This window comes from Caretta caretta, chromosome 2, assembly GCF_965140235.1.
Source record: "Caretta caretta isolate rCarCar2 chromosome 2, rCarCar1.hap1, whole genome shotgun sequence".
In the NCBI taxonomy this organism is placed as follows: Eukaryota; Metazoa; Chordata; order Testudines; family Cheloniidae; genus Caretta; species Caretta caretta.
Window position 1 is genome coordinate 89868811 of NC_134207.1, and position 25576 is coordinate 89894386.

The 25576-nt window shown below is 42.6% G+C and overlaps 1 protein-coding gene across 1 annotated transcript in view; it reads right to left on the reverse strand.

The window, feature by feature from the left end:
* APCDD1 (APC down-regulated 1) overlaps nt 1–17332 on the reverse strand; it is a 39766-nt gene extending 22434 nt beyond the window's left edge. The window contains exons 1-2 of the mRNA XM_048840250.2: nt 16653–17332; nt 2188–2371 (exon numbers count right to left, since the gene is read on the reverse strand). Coding sequence (XP_048696207.1) covers nt 2188–2371; nt 16653–16977 — 509 coding nt within the window. The 5' untranslated portion in view covers nt 16978–17332. The remainder of the gene's footprint in view (nt 1–2187; nt 2372–16652) is intronic.
* Nucleotides 17333–25576: the final 8244 nt, after the last annotated feature.

The window sequence follows — 25576 nt, forward strand, 5'->3', positions numbered from 1 at the left end:
TATTTTCTTTCTAGGATTACATGATTATTAAATATGAAGCTTAACTTTGACCATATTAGTTTGAATGTTTAATCTTCTCCTTTTTAAAAAAAAATGTTTATATTTTCAGTTTTGTCTCAGGACTGTCATGTAAAGCAGTTCTTCCTCAGAGGAAGTGGCTACAAAACAAATAAATATTTCCTTTAAAAAAAAAAATAGTGAATTTAGAGAAAAGACAAGAGCACTGAACTATGAAGCACCTTAACTGACCACAGAACAGGTACAGTATTGGTAGCAGCTGTGCAAACTTCCTAAACACTTAGTGTAAATTTATATATTATATATAGAGAGTAATGTGACACCAGCTCAGCAGAGTTTGGACTCAAACTACCAACTCACAGGCTACTGAACAGCCATCAGATGGTAATGCTTTTTTGCCACCTGAATGTGTGACCTAGAGGTGAGAGGCTAAATTGTTAGTCTTGGGGAAGATTTTCAAAGGCACAAAGGGGGCGAGGCTCCCAGCTCACATGCATCTGATGAAGTGAGCTGTAGCTCACGAAAGCTTATGCTCAAATAAATTTGTTCGTCTCTAGGGTGCCACAAGTACTCCTTTTCTTTTTGCGAAGCTCCCCTTTGTGTCTTTGAAAAAACTCTCTTGGGTGTCATCCAGGCTGCTTAACAAATATTTTTCAAAAATAGTAAATTTAATAAGAATTATAAGCTCAGAAGATTATACTTTTCAGGTCAATTTTCAATTCATTTTTCATTTAGTGTGTTGAGAACTTATTCTTTACACAGACATATTGTATGATCATAGAGAAAAAACTATTTTAGAAGAATGTTGTTTAGGTTTCAAAGTCAAGCTGCTGAAAATTAGTAAGTACCAGAATTTAGGTTGCCCATGCAAACCTTGATTCATCACCCTTGCGCGTACGTGTTATGATAAAGGCTTCAGTTGCATGATCACATACTGCCTTCTTTCACAAGACCCCTGAAAAGTGCTAGGTAACCTAAATAGAGGGGTTGCTCCCCTTATAATAAGATAATAGTTTTAGGGTTTCAGGGCCTAGTCTAAAGTCTACTGAAATAAATGGAAAAACTCCCACTGACTTTAATGGGCTTTGGATCAGGACCTCACTTTTTTGGTGTATATCTATACATGTGTGTGGAAAATGTATTCTTTGGTCAGTCATTTAAGTGGTTCCACTCTACTAATAAGAAAGTGTAGGCAAAAAACTATTAAGGAACTCTTGCTACACATTTCACAGGAGAGCATTAAATCCCATCCAAAAAGGGTTTCATTAAACATAAAATAACTTACTGACTTATTTATTAGACTAAAGGTCACATAACTTTTCCATTAAGAAAGTGTATTAGCTACTGTGAACATGCTGTAGCTTTGGGTTTGTTATAAAACAGTGAATATAAAGTACAGTAACTGAAAAAGTTACAATAGTAATAGAAGTAAAGTTTGCAGCTTGTCTGTTTAAACCCTTTGTGGCTTATCTGCTTAGGATAGTCAGAAAAGATTCTATTGTTATCCTGCAATTGCTCCACACGCAGAGCTCCCACTGAAATCTATAGGAGTTTTCAGGAATAATTTCAGGAACAGGCCAAATCCAGCAGTCATTACTCAGGAACCACGTTCATTGAGTTCTGTTGTAGCTTTGTCTGAGTAACGATTACAGGATTGGGCCCCATAAACATCTTAAAACCCCCAAAACAGTCTAAGAAAATCATTTAAAATAAGTTGATGAATATTACAGCTGAGACACTGGAAATGAAATCTCAGTCTGACTGAATGTCATCATGATGTACAGATAAGAAACTTGCACATGCTTGGGCTGATGAAAGAAAGTTTCTTAATTTAATTTGCTAATGAAATTTGTTCATGCAAAAGCTCTTAAAAACAAGGATCCATTCATTAGATATACTGTACAAAGACTTATAATACAGTGCAATATTCAGATAAGCAGGTTTTAACAATACTTTGTTCTTTCTAAATAAAAAAAGGTTTAGAAAACATTGCATTCCTTACTGTTTAAGACGCAGACTGCTAAGTGGTGTATAACAAGGTAGCTTTACAGCATGCTATTCTGTCATACAACTAAAATATCTATCATTCTAAGTATCTATGAAAAATGCTTTTACATTTGTAGATATTTCCCCCCCAAGTCACTCAAGCATTTTTTTTGTTATCCTTACCTAGTAGAGACCCAATGTCCTTCAATGGTGGGAGGCATTTGCACAGTGATTCGGGCTCCATTGTGAAGATGTTTCAGCATGTGAGGACACTGTGATTCCTTGAAAGCCCTCCATGCACTCTTCTCTAAAGATCGAGGGTGGGATCTGCTGTCTGGATGAAGAAGGGCAGAACCCTCTCCCAGCCCTGGGAAATAAAAGTGTAAGTTACCAGGGGATTCTGGCAAGGATGACTGATAGACACACACAGTAAAGCAGGTTGAGTAACAGTGCTAACACATCACTCGCTTAGCAATATTATGTGCTTGGGGAAAGAATCGATTATATTACTTGTTCCATGTGGGGGGAAAAAAGAAAGATATTATTGGAAGATATCCCTTTCTGCCAACAAATTACAAATCCTGATTAAATTTCACTAGTGTTGTAAAATGAGAACAGAACCAGAACCAAAACTCTGGATTCAAATACCTCTGAAGTGTGGATCTGGATTTGAACTTCACAACTGGTTCTTATGTCTGTCTTTCAGACAGAGGACAACCCCAAATCCTGGACCCAAGCACCTCTGTAACTGTGGGAAAGCTGGATCCAGATCCAGATGTGATCTTTGCAGCTTGGGCCCACCTCTAATTTGAATGGTTCTATAATAAACTTGCAAATAAAGGCCACGTTTTAAAGTCAAAGGAAAACAGATATTCAAAAACACAGCCTCTGTACACAGGAAGCCTCTGTGATGATTGAGGTGGTCAATTAAAGGCGGATTCTGCTATTTTCAGGGAAAAAGGAATTTCTAAAGCTAATTTTATCTCTAGCACTCAGTAATTTTGGTTTCTAGTAATACTTACATAGGAAGCTCACCAGCAATCTTTCTACACAAAATTAATCAAACAAAATGAATATGTAGTGTAAGAAAGAATGCTTCTTGCACTCCTTTAGGCTGCATGCTATATAAGGTGTAGGAAAATATGGGTCAAGAGAAAAGCACATCTCGGATTAACAGATGAACAAATATGAATCTTAGATTACTGATTAGAAGACGGCCACTGTTTTATTAAAATGACTACCCATTACTGCTTTAACAGCTATGCAGATGAACCACAGTTGAAAACAACTATGTGAAGATCAGAAATATGTAATTAATAATTCAGAAACACTTGCAATATGTCTAGTGATTTTATAATAAATTCCGCATTGCTCAGCATTGGGTTGGTAGCATTTTATACCTTAACTTTCCCATATTGTGTCAAAACACAGTCTCATCTATTGGTTCTGCATATGGACAAGTTACAAATCTCACTGCTCCACCCATCCCATCTAATCAGCACAATAATAAGGGTCTCAGTGCTTGCACCTTTCTGCATCTTTGTACGTGTCATTGTTCAAAAGTACCCAGATGTGGGATCGTACTTCCTCTTTAGATCACCTTAAGATCAGATACATTTGTCAAACATTGTTCCCTTTTGGCTCTCCATCCCAGCCTTTGACACATCAGTAAATGGCCTGGTAAACAACCATGCCACTGCCTTTACACATCTGTCCTTCCTGGATATAACCTAAGTGTGCTTGTTCCCATTCCTGGATGCTGTCAGAGGCTTGAAAGAGTATGATATAGTATGGACATGGGTAGGATACAAGATCCCCTTTGAGCACCATTTATCTCCTTGTATGCTTTTCTACACACAGAGGGAAGTTTTGCAGCAGTATGTTTTCCTTCTCCTCCTCCTTCTGCAGTGAGAATCCACAGGTTAAGGATACTCTGAAGGTAATGACACATTCTAAATAAACAAAAAATCCGCCTGGTGCATTTTCATTAAGGAAAAAGGGATCCATGATTCAAATTGCATAAAGAGCAAATGTGTTGATGAAATACATTATTCATTTATTTATTCAGCTTTGACATTTTCCTTGGTGCTGTACAGCACACAAAAATATGTTTAGATATTGCTGCTAGATCACAGCAACGTGGCTTAGCATTTGAAGGCTTAATGGAAGGAGTGGGTTTTCATGAGCAATTTAAAAGAAGAGAGTTGGAGCATGGCACACTGGGATAGGCAAGTAATTATTTGCTTTGAAAAATATACCATCCTAATTTACAAGGAAAAAAAACCACATGATTATTGGATTTTAGGATTACTTTGGTGTATTAAGGTATGTTGCAGTACAACATGTAAAATAGTCTTTTAAAATGCTTTTTAGGCAAAGCACTTAAGGATGTGTTCAGCTTTAAGCAGTGAGTAGTCCCATTAACTTCATAGTATTCCTTTGGTTGATATAAAATGGAAAGATGTTGGCAGCCTCATGGTTAACTGTGCTTTTGTGAAATTGAAAAATGTGGAAGTTAATTTAAAAGACCACTTTTAAACAACATTGGAGACCAAAACATAATTTCTGTATACTTAGAGCTTTGGCTTTCATTGAAAGGGATCCAAATGTGCTACTTTCTACAACAGAGGCAAATAAGGGGGTTTCACAATCTATACATATGTCTGTTGCAAGATAGCTAAGGAAATGATAAACAATGAAAGGGGCATGTAAGTAATTTAGACTCTGGATTTGACTTACCTTAAACTTATTATAAATTAGGAATTATCTTCTGGATCTGATATGTCTCTTTTTTTTAAAAAAAAAACCAAAACACAAAAATTACCAATTATCAGAGGGGTAATTACCAATCTATTCCTGAGATATTTGAAAGATTTCAAACAAGATCCACATTTTAAATATGACCCACAAAAATAATGCCATAAAAACTTCTTTTGGCTTTGTAGTTTCAGTTATCTAATGAACACTAGTTACAAAGATGGCATCACTCATCACGTTGGTACGTAAACAAGACAGTAAGTCAAAAAGTAAAATAAGAAACTCCTAATAATTGCAGCTCCATGAGAAACTCAAGTAGAAAAAATAGCCAGTATTTTCTAGATGAAGAAAGGAAAACAAGTTATTTTCAAGTTCTTAAGCAATCAACTGAGAGTAAAATAAATTGTTTACAAGTATTAAGATGTTGGCAGTATATTCAGTTGGATAACAGTATTAGGTCCAAAGGCTGGTAAGAAAAAGTATTCTATGAGCAATTTTGCAGAAAGTCTTCTATTATTACATATTCAATTTCAGTTTTCAGTGAATAAATATTAATATGAGATACATTTGCAACAAAAATAGGGAAGTGGTAGATATGGTGTATCTTGACTTTAGTAAGGCTTTTGATAAGTCTCGCATGACTTTCTCATAAACAAATTAGGGAAATAGGACTTAGATGGAGCTACTATAAGGTGGGTGCATAACTGGTTGGAAAGCCATTCCCAGAGAGTAGTTAGCAGTGGTTCACAGTCAAGCTGGAAGAGGATATCAAGTGGGGTCCTGCAGGGATCAGCTCTGGATTCGGTTCTGTTCAATATCTTCATCAATGATTTAGATAATGGAATAGAAAGTACAATTCTAAAGTTTGCAGATGATACCAAGCCAGGAGGGGTTGTGAGTGCTTTGGAGGATAGGATTAAAATTCAAAATGATCAGAACAAACTGGAGAAATAGTCTGAAGTAAATAGGATGAAATTCAATAAGAAGGACAAATGCAAAGTACTCCACTTAAGAAGGAGCCATCAGTTGCACGCATACAAAACGGGAAATGATTGCCTAGGAAAGGATCTGGGGGTCATAGTGGATCACAAGCTAAATAGGAGTCAAAAGTGTAACACCATTGCAAAAAAAAGCAAACATCATTCTAGGATATATTAGCAGGAGCGTTGTAACCAAGACACAAGTAATTCTTCTGCTCTACTCAGTGCTGGTTAGGCCTTATCAGAGTTCTCTCCCCACTCTGAACTCTAGGGTACAGATCATAGCATCATAGAATATCAGGACTGGAAGGTACCTCAGGAGGTCATCTAGTCCAACCCCTTGCTCAAAGCAGGGCCAATCCCCAACTAAATCATCCCAGCCAGGGCTTTGTCAAGCCTGACCTTCAAAACTTCTAAGGAAGGAGATTCCACCACCTCCCTAGGTAACACATTCCAGTGTTTCACCACCCTCCTAGTGAAAAAGTTTTTCCTAATATCCAACCTAAACCTCCCCCACTGCAACTTGAGACCATTACTCCTCATTCTGTCATCTGCTACCACTGAGAACAGTCTAGATCCATCCTCTTTGGAACCACCTTTCAGGTAGTTGAAAGCAGCTATCAAATCCCCCCTCATTCTTCTCTTCCACAGACTAAACAATCCCAGTTCCCTCAGCCTCTCCTCATAAGTCATGTGTTCCAGTCCCCTAATCATTTTTGTTACCCTCTGCTGGACATTTTCCAATTTTTCCACATCCTTCTTGTGGTGTGGGGCTCAAAACTGGACACAGTACTCCAGATGAGGCCTCACCGATGTCAAATAGAGGGGAACGATCACTGCCCTGGCTGGGATGATTTAGTTGGGGATTGGCCCTGCTTTGAGCAGGGGGTTGGACTAGATGACCTCCTGAGGTACCTTCCAGTCCTGATATTCTATGATGCTATGATCTGTACCCTAGAGTTCAGAGTGGGGAGAGAACTCTGATAAGGCCTAACCAGTCCCTCGATCTGCTGACAATGCCTCTAGTTATACATCCCAAAATGCCATTGGCCTTTTTGGCAACAAGGGCACACTGACTCATATCCAGCTTCTCGTCCACTGTAATCCCTAGGTCCTTTTCTGCAGAACTGCTGCCTAGACATTCGGTCCCTAGTCTGTAGCAGTGCATGAGATTCTTCTGTCCGAAGTGCAGGACTCTGCACTTGGCTTTGTTGAACCTCATCAGATTTCTTTTGGCCCAATCCTCCAATTTGTCTAGGTCCCTCTGTATCCTATCCCTATCCTCCAGCATATCTACCTCTCAGCCCAGTTTAGTGTCATCTGCAAACTTGCTGAGGGTGCAATCCACACCATCCTCCAGATCATTAATGAAGATATTGAACAAAACCGGCCCTAGGACCGACCCTTGGGGCACTCCACTTGATACCGGCTGCCATCTAGCCATGGAGCCATTGATCACTACCCGTTGAGCCCAACAATCTAGCCAGCTTTCTATCCACCTTATAGTCCATTCATCCAGCCCATACTTCTTTAACTTGCTGGCAAGAATACTGTGGGAGACCGTGTCAAAAGCTTTCCTAAAGTCAAGGAACAAACACGTCCACTGCTTTCCCCTCATCCACAGAGCCTGTTACTCGTCACAGAAGGCAATTAGATTAGTCAGGCATGACTTGCCCTTGGTGAATCCATGCTGACTGTTCCCGATCACTTTCCTCTCCTCTAAGTGCTTCAGAAGTGATTCCTTGAGGACCTGCTCCATGATTTTTCTGGGGACTGAGGTGAGGCTGACTGGCCTGTAGTTCCCAGGATCCTCCTCCTTCCCTTTTTTAAAGATTGGCACTACATTAGCCTTTTTCCAGTTGTCCGGGACCTCTTCCGATCGCTATGAGTTTTCAAAGATAATGGCCAATGGCTCTGCAATCACATCCGCCAACTCCGTTAGCACTCTCGGATGCAGCGCATCCGGCCCCATGGACTTGTGCTCGTCCAGCTTTTCTAAATAGTCCCAAACCACTACTTTCTCCACAGAGGGCTGGTCATCTCCTCCCCATGCTGAGCTGCCCAGTGCAGGAGTCTGGGAGCTGACCTTGTTCATGAAGACAGAGGCAAAAAAAGCATTGAGTACATTAGCTTTTTCCACATCCTCGGTCACTAGGTTGCCTCCCTCATTCAGTAAAGGGGCCCACGCTTTCCTTGACTTTCTTCTTGTTGCTCACATACCTGAAGAAACCCTTCTTGTTACTCTTAAGATCTCTTGCTAGCTACAACTCCAGGTGTTATTTGGCCTTCCTGATTTCAGGGCCTTCCTGCATGCCCGAGCAATATTTTTGGTCATTTGTCCAATCTTCCACTTCTTGTAAGCTTCTTTTTTGTGTTTAAGATCAGCAAGGATTTCACTGTGAAGCCAAGCTGGTCGCCTGCCATGTTTACTATTCTTTCTATACATCGGGATGGTTTGTCCCTGTAACCTCAATCAGGATTCTTTAAAATACAGCCAGCTCTCCTGGACTCCTTTCCCCTTCATGTTATTCTCCCAGGGGATCCTGCCCATCAGTTCCCTGAGGTTGTCAAAGTCTGCTTTTCTGAAGTCCAGGGTCCGTATTCTGCTGCTCTCCTTTCTTCCTTGTGTCAGGATCCTGAACTCAACCATCTCATGGTCACTGCCTCCCAGGTTCCCATCCACTTTTGCTTTCCCTACTAATTCTTCCTGGTTTGTGAGCAGGAGGTCAAGAAGAGCTCTGCCCCTAGTTGGTTCTTCCAGCACTTGCACCAGGAAATTGTCCCCTACACTTTCCAAAAACTTCCTGGATTGTCTGTGCACTGCTGTGTTGCTCTCCCAGCAGATATCAGGGTGACTGAAGTCTCCAACGAGAACCAGGGCCTGCGATCTAGTAACTTCCGTTAGTTGCCGGAAGAAAGCCTTGTCCACCTCATCCCCCTGGTTTGGTGGTCTATAGCAGACTCCCACCACGACATCACCCTTGTTGCTCACACTTCTAAACTTAATGCAGAGACTCAGGTTTTTCTGCAGTTTCATACCGGAGCTCTGAGCAGTCATACTGCTCTCTTACATACAAAGCAACTCCCCCACCTTTTCTGCCCTGCCTGTCCTTCCTGAACAGTTTATATCCATCCATGACAGTACTCCAGTCATATGAGTTATCCCACCAAGTCTCTGTTATTCCAATCACATCATAATTCCTTGACTGTGCCAGGACTTCCAGTTCTCCCTGCTTGTTTCCCAGGCTTCTTGCATTTGTGTATAGGCACTTGAGATAACTTGCTGTTTGTCCTGCTTTCTTAGTATGAGGCAGGAGCCCTCCCCTCTCGTGCTCTCCTGCTTGTGCTTCCTCCTGGTATCCCACGTCCCCACTTACCTCAGGGCTTTGGTCTCCTTCCCCCAGTGAACCTAGTTTAAAGCCCTCCTCACTAGGTTAGCCAGCCTGCTTGTGAAGATGCTCTTCCCTCTCTTCGTTAGGTGGAGCCTGTCTCTGCCAAGCACTCTTCCTTTTTGGAACACCATCCCATGGTCAAAGAATCCAAAGCCTTCTCTCCGACACCACCTGCGTAGCCGTTCGTTGACATCCATGATTCGACGGTCTCTACCCAGGCCTTTTCCTTCCAGGGGGAGGATGGACAAGAACACCACTTGTGCCTCAAACTCCTTTATCCTTCTTCCCAGAGCCATGTAGGGGACCTGCATGAAAGACCCTCTAAGCTTATTTCTACCAGCTTAGGGTAAAACTTCCCCACGGCATAAACTTTTTGCCCTTGGAGGGTATGCAGCCACCACCAAGTGATTTAACAAAGAATCAGGGAAAGGACCACTTGGAGTTCCTATTCCCCCAAGCCCTTACACCCCCATTCCTGGGGAGGCCTGAGAATAATATCCTAACCAATTGGTTATAAAGTGATCACAGACCCAAACCCCTGGGTCTTAGGACAATAGAGAAATCAGTCAGGCTCTTAAAAGAAACAGAACTTTATTAGAAAGAAAAAAGGTAAAAGAAGCACCTCTCTAAATTAGAAGGGAAGCTAATCTCACAAGGCAATCAGATTTAAAACACAGAGGATTTCCCCCTGGGCAAAAACTTTAAAGTTACAAAAAGAAAACCAGGAATACACCTTCCTCTCAGCACAGAGAAAATCACAAGCCAAAACAAAAGTAAACTAACGCATTTCCTTGCTAGTACTTACTAATTCAAATGGAGTTGGATTGCTTGCTTTCTTGATCTCTCTCCGGCAAGCACTCAGAACAGACAGACAAAAGCCTTCCACCTACCCCCCCAAGATTTGAAAGTATCTTGTCTCCTTATTGGTCCTTTTGGTCAGGTGCCAGCCAGGTTACTTGAGCTTCTTAACTCTTTACAGGTAAAAGGATATTGTGCCTCTGGCCAGGAGGGATTTTATAGTACTGTATACAGGAAGGTTGTTACCCTTCCTTTCATATTTATGACAGGCCTCAACTGGAGTCTCATGACCTATGAGAGAAGATTTAAAAAACTGGGTTTGTTTAGTCTGGAGAAGAGAAGATTGAGAGGGGACATATAATTGTTTTCAAATACATAAAAGGTTGTTACAAGGAGGAGGGAGAAAAATCATTCTCCTTAACCTCTGAGGATAGGACAAGCTTCAATTTAAGCCCATTGCTTCAAGGACAGTTTAGGTTGGACATTAGGAAAAACTTCCTGTCAGGACGGTTAAGCATTGGAATAAATTGTCTAGGGAGGTGTGGAATGGAGATTTTTATCATTGGATATTTTTAAGAGTTAGACAAACACCTGTCAGGGATGGTCTAGATAACACTTAGTCCTGCCATGAGCACAGGAGACTGGACTAGACGACCTCTTGAGTCCCTTCAAGTCCTACGACTATGATTCTACAACTAGAGTTTTGCTCAAACTCAAAGGATCTAGATCTGAATTCTTAGACCAAATTTTGCTCTCAATTACACCAGATTTACACTAGAGTAACTCTTTCAAAATCCATTAAATAGCTATGGATTTAAACCGGATTTAAGTGTAACTGACAGCAAACTCTGGACCAATATATCTATAATGAGCTGCATCAAAACTTTGGCTTCAAACACTTGAAGTTTCAAAATCGAGACCCTGAATTTCTCATGTTCAGATTTCAAATGTGGCCTATTAGACAGTTAAATTGGAACGGCAAACAAGATTCAAACCTAGATCTGGATTGGCGTGTCTGATAACTGGGAAGTTCCTAATTTATATCAGTTGAGACACATAGGGCCAAACTCTTTCTTCATTCACACCAGTGTAAATCCAGTATAGCTTCCTTTTAGCTCGTTCTCACATAAACAACCTCACGTGGAAGCTGAATTGCTATGATTTCTGAGCATTACATCCTTGGAGGGAATCACATTTAATACTAGTATTTTATTTCTGCAGCAAACTATTTTCAAGTTGGAACTTGTCTGAAATTATAAAAATCTTTCAAACAGATGAAGAATAATTGACTAGTTAACTATCTAGTTTTTACTTTTTTTACTTTTACTTATCTTGTCAATTGCCCTGCATAATTAAATAAATATACATTAGAGAACAAAGAGAAAAGGAGTACTTGTGGCACGTTAGAGACTAACATTAGAGAACAGTTATCTCTTGATGTGGGAAAGTGCTAGATAACCTCTATGACAGCTTTTTAATTACAGTACAAACTTGTGTAATTACAATGGAGAATATAATGTTCCATTGGCAAACAAATTCGTCTGTGTTTACTTTCCATGTTTTTCTCCATTATTGCTTTATACTTCAAAGGACCCTTACAGGATTGGGATTTAAATTAGACATACCATAGCAAGGGATTACAAACAAAGGATTGGGGGCAGAGAAGGTTGAAGTTTACAACTGTAAAAGATAACAAGATGTGCTTTTGTTTCATATGTACCTATTACCTTTCTTGTGTATGTACATAGTTTTTAGATATAGGTCTGCAAACAGACCTGTAGTTTATAGGAGGGAAATGCCAGTTTATAATGGTGAAGTTACTGAATAGAGATACAAAACAAGGATTTTAAGATGTAACAATTAGAAACTCCATCAAAGCTGACTGGCCCAGAATTAGATCTTCTGTTATTTTATGGTGCAAATCCTGAGGTCCTTACTCGACGCCCAGTACCGAAATAGGCTGAGAATCTCTTAGGAGAGGCTGAACAACTTCAAAACCTAGCGAAATCAGTTCACTCAGCACCTGGGAGAGTTAGGCCTTCAGTGCTTACTCTTCCAAAACACCTGTTTCAGTCAACAATTGAGTAATGTCAGTAAGAACTTGAGGCCCCTATAACTTTTCACAGAGGTAATCTACTGAAATTCTTTTACTTTAATTTTTAAGTAGATGCATTTGTGCTCTCTACTTTAAAACAGAATCAGTGTCCTCAGATCTGTATTCCTTATGAGCCACTTCACAACAAAGTAGGTATGCATGGTGGAAGAATGAATGGATTTGGTAAGGAGAAAAGTTTACAACTCTTTAGAGTTATGCTTTCAAGGCATTGTTATAAAATACTGTATAACAAATTAATTTAAATATCATGATAAATTCATTGAGAGTGCCCTTTAATTTCACTTAAGCACCATCTACCAAAAGGCACACAGGTGCTGTACATAAAAAAAAATAAAAAATATAGCAATCAAACCTGAGTCCAATGGCACAACGATAAATTCCCACCAGTGTATGAGAGTAGGATAATTGTGGGTTCATATAGTTTTCACATTCTGTTGTTTCATATAAAACTTTTTAAGCGGTTTTATAAAATAATGAGCTCTGTAATGTTGAATTAAATTTTGTACTAGAATGGACCACCATCACTGAATGAAGAAAAAGCGGTGGTATCTCTAGTGTGTATTTCTGTGAACCGTTAAGGGTTCAAGTCTGCTTCCACTAAGGTCAATGGGAGCTTAGCTATTGACTGCCAGGAGGGAAAATTGGACCCTAAATGCAACACAATACGTAAAGTAGAGTGACTTTGCCCTTTTTCAAGCAAATGTATGTTAATCTATACCACAGATGTCTGCAAAATTCAGATCCACGCACATCTATTCTATACTATAGGTGCTGGAACTAGAGGTACTGCCGCACCCCCTGGCTTGAAGGGGTTTCCTTTATATACAGGATTTACAGTTCGGTTAAATGGCTCTCAGCACCCCCACTATAAAAATTGTTCCTGCACCACTGTTCTATTCTACGTACAAATTTAGTGAAAAACTCAAGCAAAACTACCACTAAACTTATTGGAGTTTGAGTAAATACTATAGGACAGGATCCTATACCAAAGTAATCATGCAATCTATGCTTAGGAAGCATACACTACAAATATAACTACTGTACAAAAGTTGCGTTAATAACAAAGTATTACTCTTGTCTTGAATACCTGAAAATTTTATTTCTGCATCATTCATTGATTTATTTTTAAGTTTACAGACACTCTCTCTATTTCAAAATGTTCTATGTATATACACATAGCACAAAATCCAGCTCTGTTGCACCAATGTAAATTTATTATAAATCCACTGAAAGTCAATAGAGTTACTTTGGATTTACATTTTATTTTAACTGAAAGTGGAGTTCAGACCACAACTACTTATTTTTTTCTTTCTCTCTTCATCTACCTCCATGCTTGATATAGTACGCACTGAACAGAGGGAACTCTCTTTCGGATTTCTCCTCTCCTAAATCCTAACTGAATTCAGTTATTTTACTAAAGGGAACATACATCCCACAGCTCACACCCACGCCTTGCCCATCCCTATGTATATGGGGACATATTTTCTTATAAATTTCATTGTATTTTAATGAATTTGAGGCAAGAAAGGAAACAAAACACTTCTATCCAACCAATTTCAGTGACACTATTGGAGCACTTTTATGTATTAATTTAGTTTTGCATAAACAATGAATTCTGCCATGAAAACTCTAACAGTCCTGACTGAATAAATGTAATTAAAACTGAATATTTTAGTGGGGGATGTTATCATATAAGGAACCAATTATTAAATTTTTTAACATGCTACTTTAACAATCACATATTCAGAAATAATCTATGGTAATTTCCTCACATTTGTAACATAAATTAGTCATTTGCAAAATAAATTAGCCATTTTGTTTTGAATCCACTTTAGTATAGGTCTGATTAATCAATTTTTCTAGAGCTGAATGTTTGCAGCATTTGACATCTGCAACTTTTGTGGCTTTTCATAGAAGCAAAGAAATACTGATAATGGACAACTTCCAGCTGCAAACCTCTTTTGACATTCTACAGGTTTCATTTTGACTAATGAGTACAAGTTTTTCAAAATGTTAACTCAATAATATTAGGAGTTATGTTGCAATGAAAATATGAGCTTGAGTCTTATACTGCATTTACATTGTTAATTTAATGGAAGTAAAACTAACAGCACTTTGATTTAAAAAGGGAAAACAAAAGCTTTAATTCTTATTTCTATACACACACACACTTAATTGACTCTTGGATTTCCAAGCGCAATCCAGTTGACTGGAAGACAGTTATGTGATCTAAAAGACCTTTGGAAAAAAGCCCAGGGTGGTGCAATACATTTAGAATGTTTAGAGATTATTATCAAACATAGAATGGGCAAAGACTAGATTAGGCTAAACTACATCTTTGGGCATTGTATCCCAGTTTGTTTCTATCTCAGCCCAAGGGGGCAATATTTTTCCCACAATAAATCTTCGCTTCAGTCCCTATGTTACTTATATGTATATGTTCACGAACAGGTTTTCAAGTTATTTCTTTCTAAACAGTATTTGACTAAGTATATTTTGTTTTGTGATACATAACTGCAGATGGAAAAAATAGATGATTTTCCTGTTTCATCTTCTTTCGGCAGCTGTTATTTTGATCTGATCATAGGCCCTGATTTGTTTCTCATTTCAGCCAAAGTTTAAAACTGCTCTGTAATTCCAAGCAGATGAGGCTGGTAGTCAACCCTATAATTATAACTTCTCTCTTTACTCTCTAACTTCAAACCTTCCATTTTGACTTTTAGATTCCCAGATCACAGAGTTTTAAGGTACACCTTGGCGTCCAGGCAGGTCTGGCTCAACTAGACTTGTTTACATAGTCTATATATTTTGGAGGTGAGCTGTGAGAAGTGAGCAAATGCTCTCTCTATAAAAATAAAACACACAAACTTATTGAGCACCGTCTGTTTAGCTTAAAACTGTACAAACATAAAGAAAGACAATCCCCACTTCAAAACAGACAATTTTAAGCAGCACTTTAAAGTTCTGACTCCGGTCCCCTATTCTAAGGCTGGATCCAGTGGGATGCACAGTTTTAGTATACTTGAAAGAGGCACCTCCTTTTAAAAGTAGATTTTGGGACCTGAGGAAGTTTATTGAAGAAGGCTGGATGCTGCAGAATACTTCAGTATTAGGTACAGTCCTCAAAATGCTGATGTAACTGAGTAAGTTGAAAGAAAAGGAGTACTTGTGGCACCTTAGAGACTAAAATTTATTTGAGCAAAAGCTTTCATGAGCTACAGCTCGGCTGTAGCTCACAAAAGCTTATGCTCAAATAAATTTGTTAGTCTCTAAGGTGCCACAAGTGCTCCTTTTCTTTTTGCGAATACAGACTAACATGTCTGCTACTCTGAAACCTGAATAAGTTGAGACACTCTTTCAGAGGAATATCTCACCAAAATTTTCAAACATGGGTGCATAAAGGGAGGCCTCTAAATATTTATTTAGGCACCGAATTAAATAGCCTAATTTTCACTGGTGTTGAGCACCCTCAAATGCCTTTAAAAAAACTGAAACTGTGGTGCTCAGCACTTCTGAAAATTGGATGCCTAAATGTGGCTTTATGCACCCAGCCTTGACCATTCTGTCCCATACCACTTAAAATTAACCCTGTTCCCACCACAATGCTGTTTCGGAAGACTTTTACTCTCGTGATATGTTTAGGTAGTGTCAAAGTAGAAGTGGGCATATTTTAAAGTACCAGGTCCAAAGAGCCTTTGCATTCTAAATCAAATTATTATGAGCACTAAACCCAGTACTAACATATTCTGTTATCCAATCTTTCTCAATAAATGTCTCAATAAATACTCCTAAATCCAAAGAACATCTCTTAGGAAAAGCCTGCAGGTGAAATCCTGGCCCTATTGAACTCCATAGCAAAGCTCTGGTTGAATTCATTAGGGGTAGCATTTTACTCAGAGCCTCTTAAAGCGGCATTGGATTGAGCCCCCAGATGGGATGCAGTGCCAGAGCTGGTACAGACATCAATTTTAAATTAACATAATGAACAAGAACTTCATAGGTAACTGGTGGGGCACCTTCCACGTGATCCTGTTTGTAGAATTTGTCGAAATGTTTTATTAAGAAAGATTCTCAGCAATGAGGGTTTAAGCAAAGTAACTGAAATCACTGTATGCTTTGACTTTATAGATCGATATACTTCCCCTCTGACACAACAAGAAAACTTAACCATGTGGACTAACTATCCACTTCCAAGAAAGGCAGGTGTAAACATACACGAAACTTTCCCCCAGATGAGCCTAGCGTAGTCCTTCATAACCTCCTACCATTTTTGGCCGCATCAAGAGTCACCCAACGGGCTCTGGAACGCTCCTGAGACCGACCACAATTTAGGTTTGGGTTTTTTAAAAAGCCTCTCTCAGGATACCGTTTGGAAATCCGACAGGGCGTGGGGGAGGGAGAGAGCTCTTCTCAGGGTTGATCTTGGAAACGAATCACACGACTCCCCGCCCTGGAAAACTCCATCGTATCCAACTCCTGCGTTGACGCCAGCAGCACCCTGCTGCACTGCCTCCCCTCCCTTGCAGCCATCCTGGGAGAAGGGAGCCTCCAACAGTCTCGTAAGAGACATTAACCCCAAGGGCAAATCTCCCCTCGGGCACTCACCGTGCAGGAGCAGGGCTGGGAACAGGTATCTAACCAGGCTGCCACAGGGAAGGGACATTGCCAGCTCTCCACCGCCTCCTCCTCGCCTTCTCGGGCTCCCTCCAGCTCCCAGCAGCCCGGCTGGTGGGTGGCAGGCGAACGGTCCCGTGCTCCGCGCGGAGCTGCCGGCCAGGCGGGCAGGAGAAGCGCCGCGCGGCTCGGAAGGAGGCGAGCCGGGGGCGCCGCCGGCAGGGCCACTGGCCCAGGCAGAAGGTGCGGCCGGATCCTCCGGCCGGGGGAGCGCTCCCGCCACTCCGCCAAGCCCCCGCCGCCCGCCCGCGCTCATGGGGGGACGGTGGGTCCCATCGCTGGGCGCTGCTGGCGGGGCGGCCGTGCTCCCTCCCGGGGAGGTGCCGCGAGCTCCGGCTGTCACGCCTCGGGCAGCCTCCCTTGCCCCGCCGGGCTGCTCCGTCCGCTGGCTCCCGTGCGCCCCTGTCCGTCCCCGGCAACTCGTCTGCTCGCTCGGCAGCGGCAGCCGCGGCGGCTCCTCTTCATATCCCCCTTCCCGCGGCGGGGGCGGGGCCGGGCCGCGGGGGCTCCGCGCCGCCAGAAACCAGACACCCGGGCACGGGAGGAGATCAGAGGCCGCGGGCTCCCGGCCGCGCCCGCTTCTGGCGGCTGCCCCCCGTACCCCAGCTGTGTGGGGGCGGGGGCGCTAGCCAGCCGGCACCGTGAGCCTGGGGGCCACTCTGCCCTCCAGCCCCTTCCCGTGCAGCCATCAGCGTGTGCCCCTCCTGCCTCCCAGCCCCCTCTCACGGCCAGCCGCATCCTGGCAAGGGGGGCGCACAGCTCCCTCCAGGGAGCTAGGGGAGCAGTGGCAGAGGAGAGGGAGTGAGTCTCAGCTGGGGTCCCCCTGCCCCGGCATTCCAGGCCTGGAGCCACCCCCAGGGGCGCTCAGGGTGCTGCCGTTGCCGCCCCCCCCCCCCCCCCGCTTGAAGTGGTTTCCATCATAGACAGGGTTTACAGTTTGGTTCAGTGGCTCTCAGCACCCCCACTATACAAATTGTTCCTGCACCCCTGGAATCACTATGGGAAATAGTAGGGGAAATTATTTGCCAGTACAAATAACATTGTATTTGTAAATAATGTGCCCGGGCAAATGGGATCTAACCATCTGTAAAATTGGAAAAACAACCGGGAATAGTTATTCATCAGTTGGCTGGGAAAATCAAAATCAGCCAGACTATTGGCAAATACTGTTTGACCAGCTGTACTGGAAAGGAATGAGTCTTGCCAGCAGTGTTTCACTCTACTGTATATAAATAACATTTTCAGACAGGTATACAAATACAGATAGGCCTGAACTGCAAGGGTGTCTTAAGACATACATTGATTTAAATAAAAAAACAAACTATGTACTTTTGCCTGAAAGGCCTTAGGCAACATACATGTGAGGGAACTGTTAAAAGAAATCCCAGTGTAAATTAGGCGTGTTTTAACAAAAAAGAAACGTCTATGCTCCCTTCTTTGGAGTTCCATTCTGCTACTTGCATTCCTCCATGTCTGTTGTTGATTAGTTTTGCTTTGAGTCTAGCTTTAGTCCCCAGTCATGCAAACACTTATGCATGTGCTTAACTTTATGCAGGTGAAATCAGTGGAACTGCTCAGGGGCCTAAGGCTAAATACATGCATGTTTTCGGGATCCAGGGCCTTATTTTGTAGTAGCCTCTGGCCAGAAACTTCCCCTTTCCATTTTTCCTTGTGTTCGGTTCCTGGACCTCATTGCCAGAAATGTGTGACAAATTGGAGAGAGTTCCGGGGAGAGCAACATAACTAGTTAGAGTTCTGTATAGATGAACTAAGTAGCAATTAGCACTTTCATAGTACTTGAAATGTTCAAAGGCATGTACAGACATTAATTAGCTAATCCTTCCATGTGAGATATGTATTAATATGCCCATTTTTACCACGGGGGTGGGGAACTGAGACATACCCTAAGAGAGAGTCAAGATTAGAACTCAGGAGTTTCTGATTCTCAACCCTTGCTCATTCCTTTACACAAGTGTTTCCCAAACTGTGGACCATGGTTTGCAGAGCACTTACTGGAGATATGTACTGTATCAGCTGGTGTTGGCTGTCCTCCATATTGCCTGCTAAGTGAGATAAAATGAAGAGCAACTCTTGTTTTTGTTTTTAAACAGGCGAACATGCTTCTCACATTAAAGACAGTTAAAAATATACAAGTATGTACCCAGTGTAACTTTTCCACATTCAACTAATTGTTGTAGTAGCCACAGGGATGCATCACAATCCTGTATGGGAAAGGAGATAATTCTTGGCACGATATCTCATTTACGATGCTGTACACACTATGAATGCGTTTGGAAACCCTGCTTTACAGCATGCTGCCTTATGAGGAAAGACAAAAAGAACTAAATATGTGTAGTTTGTCAAAACAATAAGTGAGGATGGACCGAAGTCTGCAAATACTTAAAGGATGTGAACTAGGAGAGAAACAATTTAGGATAACGGAACGGATCACAGAGTAACTAGAAATATTGGAATTAAATGAAGAAAGAAGAAAATTAGGGATAATATCCAGAAAACTTTTCTGAAGGTGCTATCTGTTTGACTGGGGAAATGGTGGATGTCCGATCAGTAGACTGTACAAAGTACTACTACTGCTACCAACAATCCTGTTTTGGTAGGAAGAGGTACCAGTAGTTCTCTTTTCTCTGTAGATTTGTGATTGAGTTAATGGATAGCTTCAGTGAATGAGGAAGCATCAGATAAACAATGAAAAGGCAATGTTTATTTAAATATGGTAAAAGCATCTGCATTTATGGTTTCTGAGGACCTGACACCCAACAGAGCAGATGTAACCCCAACAATGAGCTATGATATGAGACATCCCTGTCCTTCCGAGCAACGAGGTACTGCACTGCGGGCAAAGAGACAGTATAAGTACAAAAGAAGGATGGTGTGCATAAAACACAATGTGCAACTGTCGAACGTGGGGACAAGATTTTTAAGGACAGGTTACACAGGTTAGGAGTAAGCCATATTGTAAGAGTCACACACCTTTGGCACAGATACAGATTGTGGTAGTATGCAGTGTGTGGGAGAAGGCTCTGCTTGTATCAATTACCTACTCCTGCCACTTAATGAATGCATGTCACTTCAGAGCCCAATGAGGCTTCTTACTGTTGCTACCTTGTCTCATCCAGCATATTACCACACCCCAAAGAAGCAACAAGTCCCAAGACAAAACAGCTTGGGGCTGGAATGTGAAAGATAGACTTGACTCAGTCATTACAACAGAAGTGAAGGACTAGCAATCACTGAGCATAACAGATAAAATTCCTGCAATGACAAGATTCAATCAAGGGTGCAGTGCAACCTTGCTGTACACACTCAAAAATCAAATGCAAACTAGTGAACAGATAAAATCATCAGTAGGTAACCAGTTCATCCAACAAGTTAACAGTGTCTTCTGGGAATTAGTTATTAATGATACTGCCGTGGAGGTAACTATGTACTTATGTAAAAAAATTAAAAGGAACCGCAATGGCTTTATTACTGCATTGAACAACTTTGTAAATTAGGCTCCATTTGTGATTTACTATCAATGTAGTTTCAAATGTGGTCATGAAATAAAATGAAATCAGTACCTAATGCGATTAGACACTACAGAACTTTCCAAAAACAACACAGATTGTATTTTGTCTTTTATGTCTCTTCTTAAATTTGTATGATTTCAAGGATATGTGACTCTGTACATCAGAGGTGGGCAATAATTTTCACAGGGGGGCCACTCCACGAATTTTGGTAAGTCGTCATGGGCCTCACATTTTTCCTATATTAATGGAGTGTGGGGTCTGGGAGAGAGTTTGGGTGCAGAAGGGAGCTCCAGGCTGGTGCAGAGTGTTGGGGTGCAGGAGAGGGTGAGCAGGGTGGGCTCTGGGAGGAAGTTTGGTGCAGGAGGGGGCTCTGGGCTGGGGCAGGGGATTGGGATGCAGGAGGGGGTGCAGGGTCTGGGAGGGAGTTTGGGTGCGGGAGGGGGTGTGAGGTGCAGGCTCTGGCTGGGAGGCGCTTATCACAGGCGGTTTCCGGCCCGTGGCACAGCAGGGCTCAGGCAGGCTGCCTGCATGCCGTGGCCCCACGCCGCTCCCAGAAGTGGCTGTGGCTGGCTGCTGCTGGCAAAGCTCTGCGCGCCCCTTGCGGGTAGGGGGCAGTGAGTCTCCATGCTCTGCCTACACCTGCAAGCACCACCCCTGCAGTTCCCATTGGCCGGTTTCTGGGTCCCCGATGCAGGATATATGCCTAAACACATATATAATGTAATCTTCTTGAAATCCACCCCTTGGTTGTGTTTCTTATAAATAGCATGGGGTCAGAAACATTTAAAGAAGGAAGAAAGTTTGAGTATGCCAGCAGCCATTTTGAATAATAATTTTACAGGGGATGCATCTTAGGGCTGAAGCTATGCATGCAAAAGAATTAAGTTGAGAAAAAAGCTAACTGATTGGACTTGTAGTCTGACTCTTCAAAGCAGGGCTGGATTAAACTTTTGTGGGCTTGGCGCCAAACATATTTGTAGGCCCCCATGAAGGCAATCGAGCATGGTGTGGGGAGGTCAGTCCCCGGAGCGAGGGGCCAGCCAGAGGCAATGGGGCATGGCATGGCAGATGCAGCTCCACTCTGCCCAGCCCAGTGCGAGGGCACTATTTATAAACTGGCAGTTGCCAGAGACACAGTGGTCCGCCCAGCCCTGTGCTACCAGCATGCCCTTCCCCTTGGGGCATGCTGGCAGTACGCAGTTCGGGCCACGCAGCCCCCCTACCCAACCCCCCCCAACTTCCTATGACCAGAGCCCCCCTTGACTATGACCAGCACCCCCCCAGGGCCCTCGCCACAAATGCACAGCACCTTGCACAACACCATCCCTGCCCACAGCCCCAGCACAACTGCCTGGCACCCCACACAGAACCCCCACTCCTAGTGCCCCAACACACACATCTTCCCTGCCCCTTACAGCCCAACACCCCAAGAAACTCCCCCATGCTCTGCCTCCTGGCCGCACTCACTGGCCCTGCTGGGAGGCGACTGTGGCACGATCAGCTAGACCAGGGCCTGCCCTGGCCGAGCTCCCTCAAGACCCACTTGCGTAGAGGGACCCAGTTAAGCCCCCCACACTGTCCTGTTCTTCCCCCCGTCCCCCGGCTAAGACTGGCCAGGCTTCTACACCAGTCCCAGGTGGCTCAGCTCCGGGGAGACAGGCGGGGCCCCACAGGTGGTGGGAAGCAGAGACTTCCTGGAGCTGGATGTGCACTGGGGTCCAGCCAGGGGGCAAAGAGGAGCAGAGGAGTGGGGCCAGGGGGCAGAGAGGAGCCCTTGGCCAGCCAGCGGGCAGGACAAGAGGAGCAATTGGTGGGTGGGGGGGAGTGGGGTCTTGGGGTGCAGTGCAGTGCAGGCTGGGGCCTCTTCAGAGCCTGGGCCTGGCTCCATGGAGCCACTGGCGCCATTGTAAACCTGGCACTGCTTCAAAGAACTAAGCATATCAGCATCACACTTGTCAAGATAAAGTTCAGGCTGGCTGGCTGGCAGCCAATGCCAATCTCACCATGAGGGGTATTTTTTAAAAAAAACATATTGGAAGAGAAAGGAAGGTTGGGACAATATGGACACTGTAGTCTTTTTGGGAAGGATAGGACATTAGTCTTGAGCTCAGTAATGCTCTGCCAATGCTACATACTGTACTATGATTGGCTAATTACATCTTTTTTTAAAAAAATACTGTTTTGAATAACAAATGTAGTTTGAAAAGAGCAGGATGTAAAGATTTATTAGAAGGAGATCCAAAGCTCATTAAAATCAGCATGAGTCTTTTCTTCGACTTCAGTGGGTTTTGGATCAGGCTTTAGCTGAACATTCACCCTTAAATTCACTTTGCACTAGGATTTTTGTGACTCAAGCTTGAGCACTCATATGTTTGCAGAAAGTGAACACAAAAGAGTTGTGAACACAGTCAAATTGAAATTGTTTTGAATTTGAATGAATATTTATTGAAAAGTGTAGTGTGCAGTTACCCCTCTCCTGGGGAAAAAGGTAGGCTAATTGAGGAAGCGGTCACAGCTGTGGCCACACCCAATTAGGCTACAGCTGGCCCTGATATAAGGGCTACGGGAAGAGCTGAGTCAGTCTCACTTCAGCTTTGGAGTAGGAAGGACCTAGCTGCCTAGAGTCCAGCTCCAGCCTTGTTAAGGCCCAAGGAGGTACTGGAGGTGCAGCCTTGGGATAGGCAGAGGCAGCTGGTCCAACCCCCTTGCCAATGAGTAGCCATCACAGACTGCAGTTTGCCCTAGAGAAAGGAGGCTAGATGATGACTGGCAGTAGTCACTGAAGGAAGGCGGGCATAGGGAGAGGGGGTTCCTCTGGGAAGGGAGGCCCAGAGTGTGGGGGTACTGCTGTGGGCAGAACCCCAAGGTAAGGGGCAGTGGGGTCTGGGAGGGATGTGGTGGGGGGGGGCTGAGGCTAATTCCCAATGCAACCAGTAGAAGGCGCTATGGTGGTGAGTGCTCAATCTGCTACAAAAAGTTTTCCTACTATTTGTTCAGCTCTAGTTAGAGTGCTCAAAACAAGTCTAGTTCTGTCTGATACATAGAAAAATACATTGTATTACATCTTGCTTTGGCTATTTGAGGGGGAAATTACACTGTTCTACAGTGTAGAACAAGTTACAATTGCTTTATTTCTCCATACAAATGTGGCTGAAAAGCTTTAGTGCATCTAATGTAGCAGGGTTTCTCAGCCAGGCTCACAGTACTGTTCTTGCTGAATCCATCATTTTGACTTCTGCTATCTTCAGAAAAGAAGTAATCTTCAATTTTTAGAATGACACATAAATTGGTTGGTGTGTGTGGGGTGTTTTTTTTTTTTTTAAATTTCCTTGGCAACAAAAGTGACTGACGAACCGTTGGGTAACGTTCTCTAGGTGTCAGGTGCACAAACCTACACAATATTTCTATTACCACTGATTTCTCTTTCAGCTATTTGCAAACCCACTAGGGACTTGATTTTGCACCCAGTGAATTTAATGGAGTTTCCTGATTATTTTAAACAGGAGCAAAATCTGGCCTTAGCTGAGTTTTAAGTCACTAAAAACATCACACAAGTTAATACTTTCTTTTCCTGCATACGGTTTTACTGATCATGTCCTGGGTCTGTGAGGTGGTACAGGTGACCACATAAGCTATTCTTGCTCCCTCCCCTCTGCTTGTTAACTACTAGTCTGAAAAAGCACAATTTAACATTGAACTTTAAGTTTTGTAAGCCACAGTGAATATTCATGCACACACACATGCTCTGAAACATTGCTACTTTGCAACAATTTTGGTACACAAATCACCAGGTATGGAAAATATAGATTCAACCCAGGTTAGGATGTAAGTCCTGTTTTTTTACCAGTAGGACACTCACATCCCAGCTTCTCCTGCTGGAGGAGAGAGTGAGAAGCAGTGTTGGAAAATAGTTTTTCAGTCCTTGCAGGGGACTCAGCAGTATGAAAATGAGAAGGAAAGACTATAAATCAATGCGAGGAAAAGAGAAGACTCCTGCAGAATTAAACAACCCTGGCCAAAAAACAAAGCCAAAAGCTCCCTCTCCCCCACATCTTCATTTGTTTCTAGTATTTAAAATGTTCCAATGGTTGTTCAGAGTTGAAGTGAAACGGCTTTGTTTGAAATCATCACTTAACCATGGGCCCTGACAATTTGCAGGGTACTGCCACTGCAAGTAAAGCTCTAAGGTGCTGACTCAATGCCCAGTGAACTCAGTGGAGATCTTTCCATTGACTGCATTGACAGCTGGATCAGGCCCTAGTTGAGGTTGTTAGGAATGCCAGGTGGACCAGATATTGCTGTTAGCACACAAAATGCACTAAACTGGAAGCAAGGAAAACTGAGACTAAAGGTATCTTCTAATCCAGTATGTGCAGCAGCCATTTTAACCATCTCCAATGTTACTGTTGGTTTCATATATTCATTCATTTATAGTAGTCAAATATTATGAAGATGAGTGTGGTAAAAATGCCTATAAAGGTATTGAGTCCATCTTCTACTGGTTTTACATTGATTTTCTGATGTTTTGACCAAAAATACAAAGCCACAGTTGAAAATGGGTCTCAGTCTGGGCAAAACTGCTGTGCATATAACTTATATTTCTGCAGAATTATGCAACTGGAGAAATGTCTGTTTCCATTACTGAAGACAAAGAAATGTTCTGGAACAATTTAAACACACATGCAGTGCTTTTCACATTCAAGCTGTTGTCCTAGCCAAGTTCCATTCCAGGACATTCCAGCAGCGTAAATCCCTCTGCAATTTCAACTGGACATAGTATTGTCATCCATCTGGTGAGCAGTAGCAGGCCTTGTAGGTTGTTTTCCTGTTGAAGGAGAAATCAGTGACACAGTGTCTAGGTATTTTTTTTTTAGTGTAACTTGTTTTGTCTACACACACATACAAGTCCATGAACCCAATATCCTATTTCAAGGACTATGGTTCACCCTCCAAGTCACCCTACCATTTCTGAGCACCTCAGTCTTTAACACATTTATCCTCACATCATCTCTGTGAGGTAGGGAAGTACTATTATCCCCATTTTACAGATCTGAGGTACAGAGAGACTAAGGCCAGGTCTACACTACAAACTTAAATTGGTATAATTACATTGCTCATGGGGTATGAAAAATCCACCTACCACCCAATGTAGACACTGCTATGTCAATGGGAGAGCTTCTCCCATCAACATAGCTCCCGCCTCCCAGGGAGGTGGATTAACTGTACTGATGGGAGAGCTTCTCCTGTCAGTGTAGGGTAGCATCTTCACTGAAGTGCTACAGTGGCGTCGCTGCAGTGTTGCATATGAAGATAAACTCTTACAGT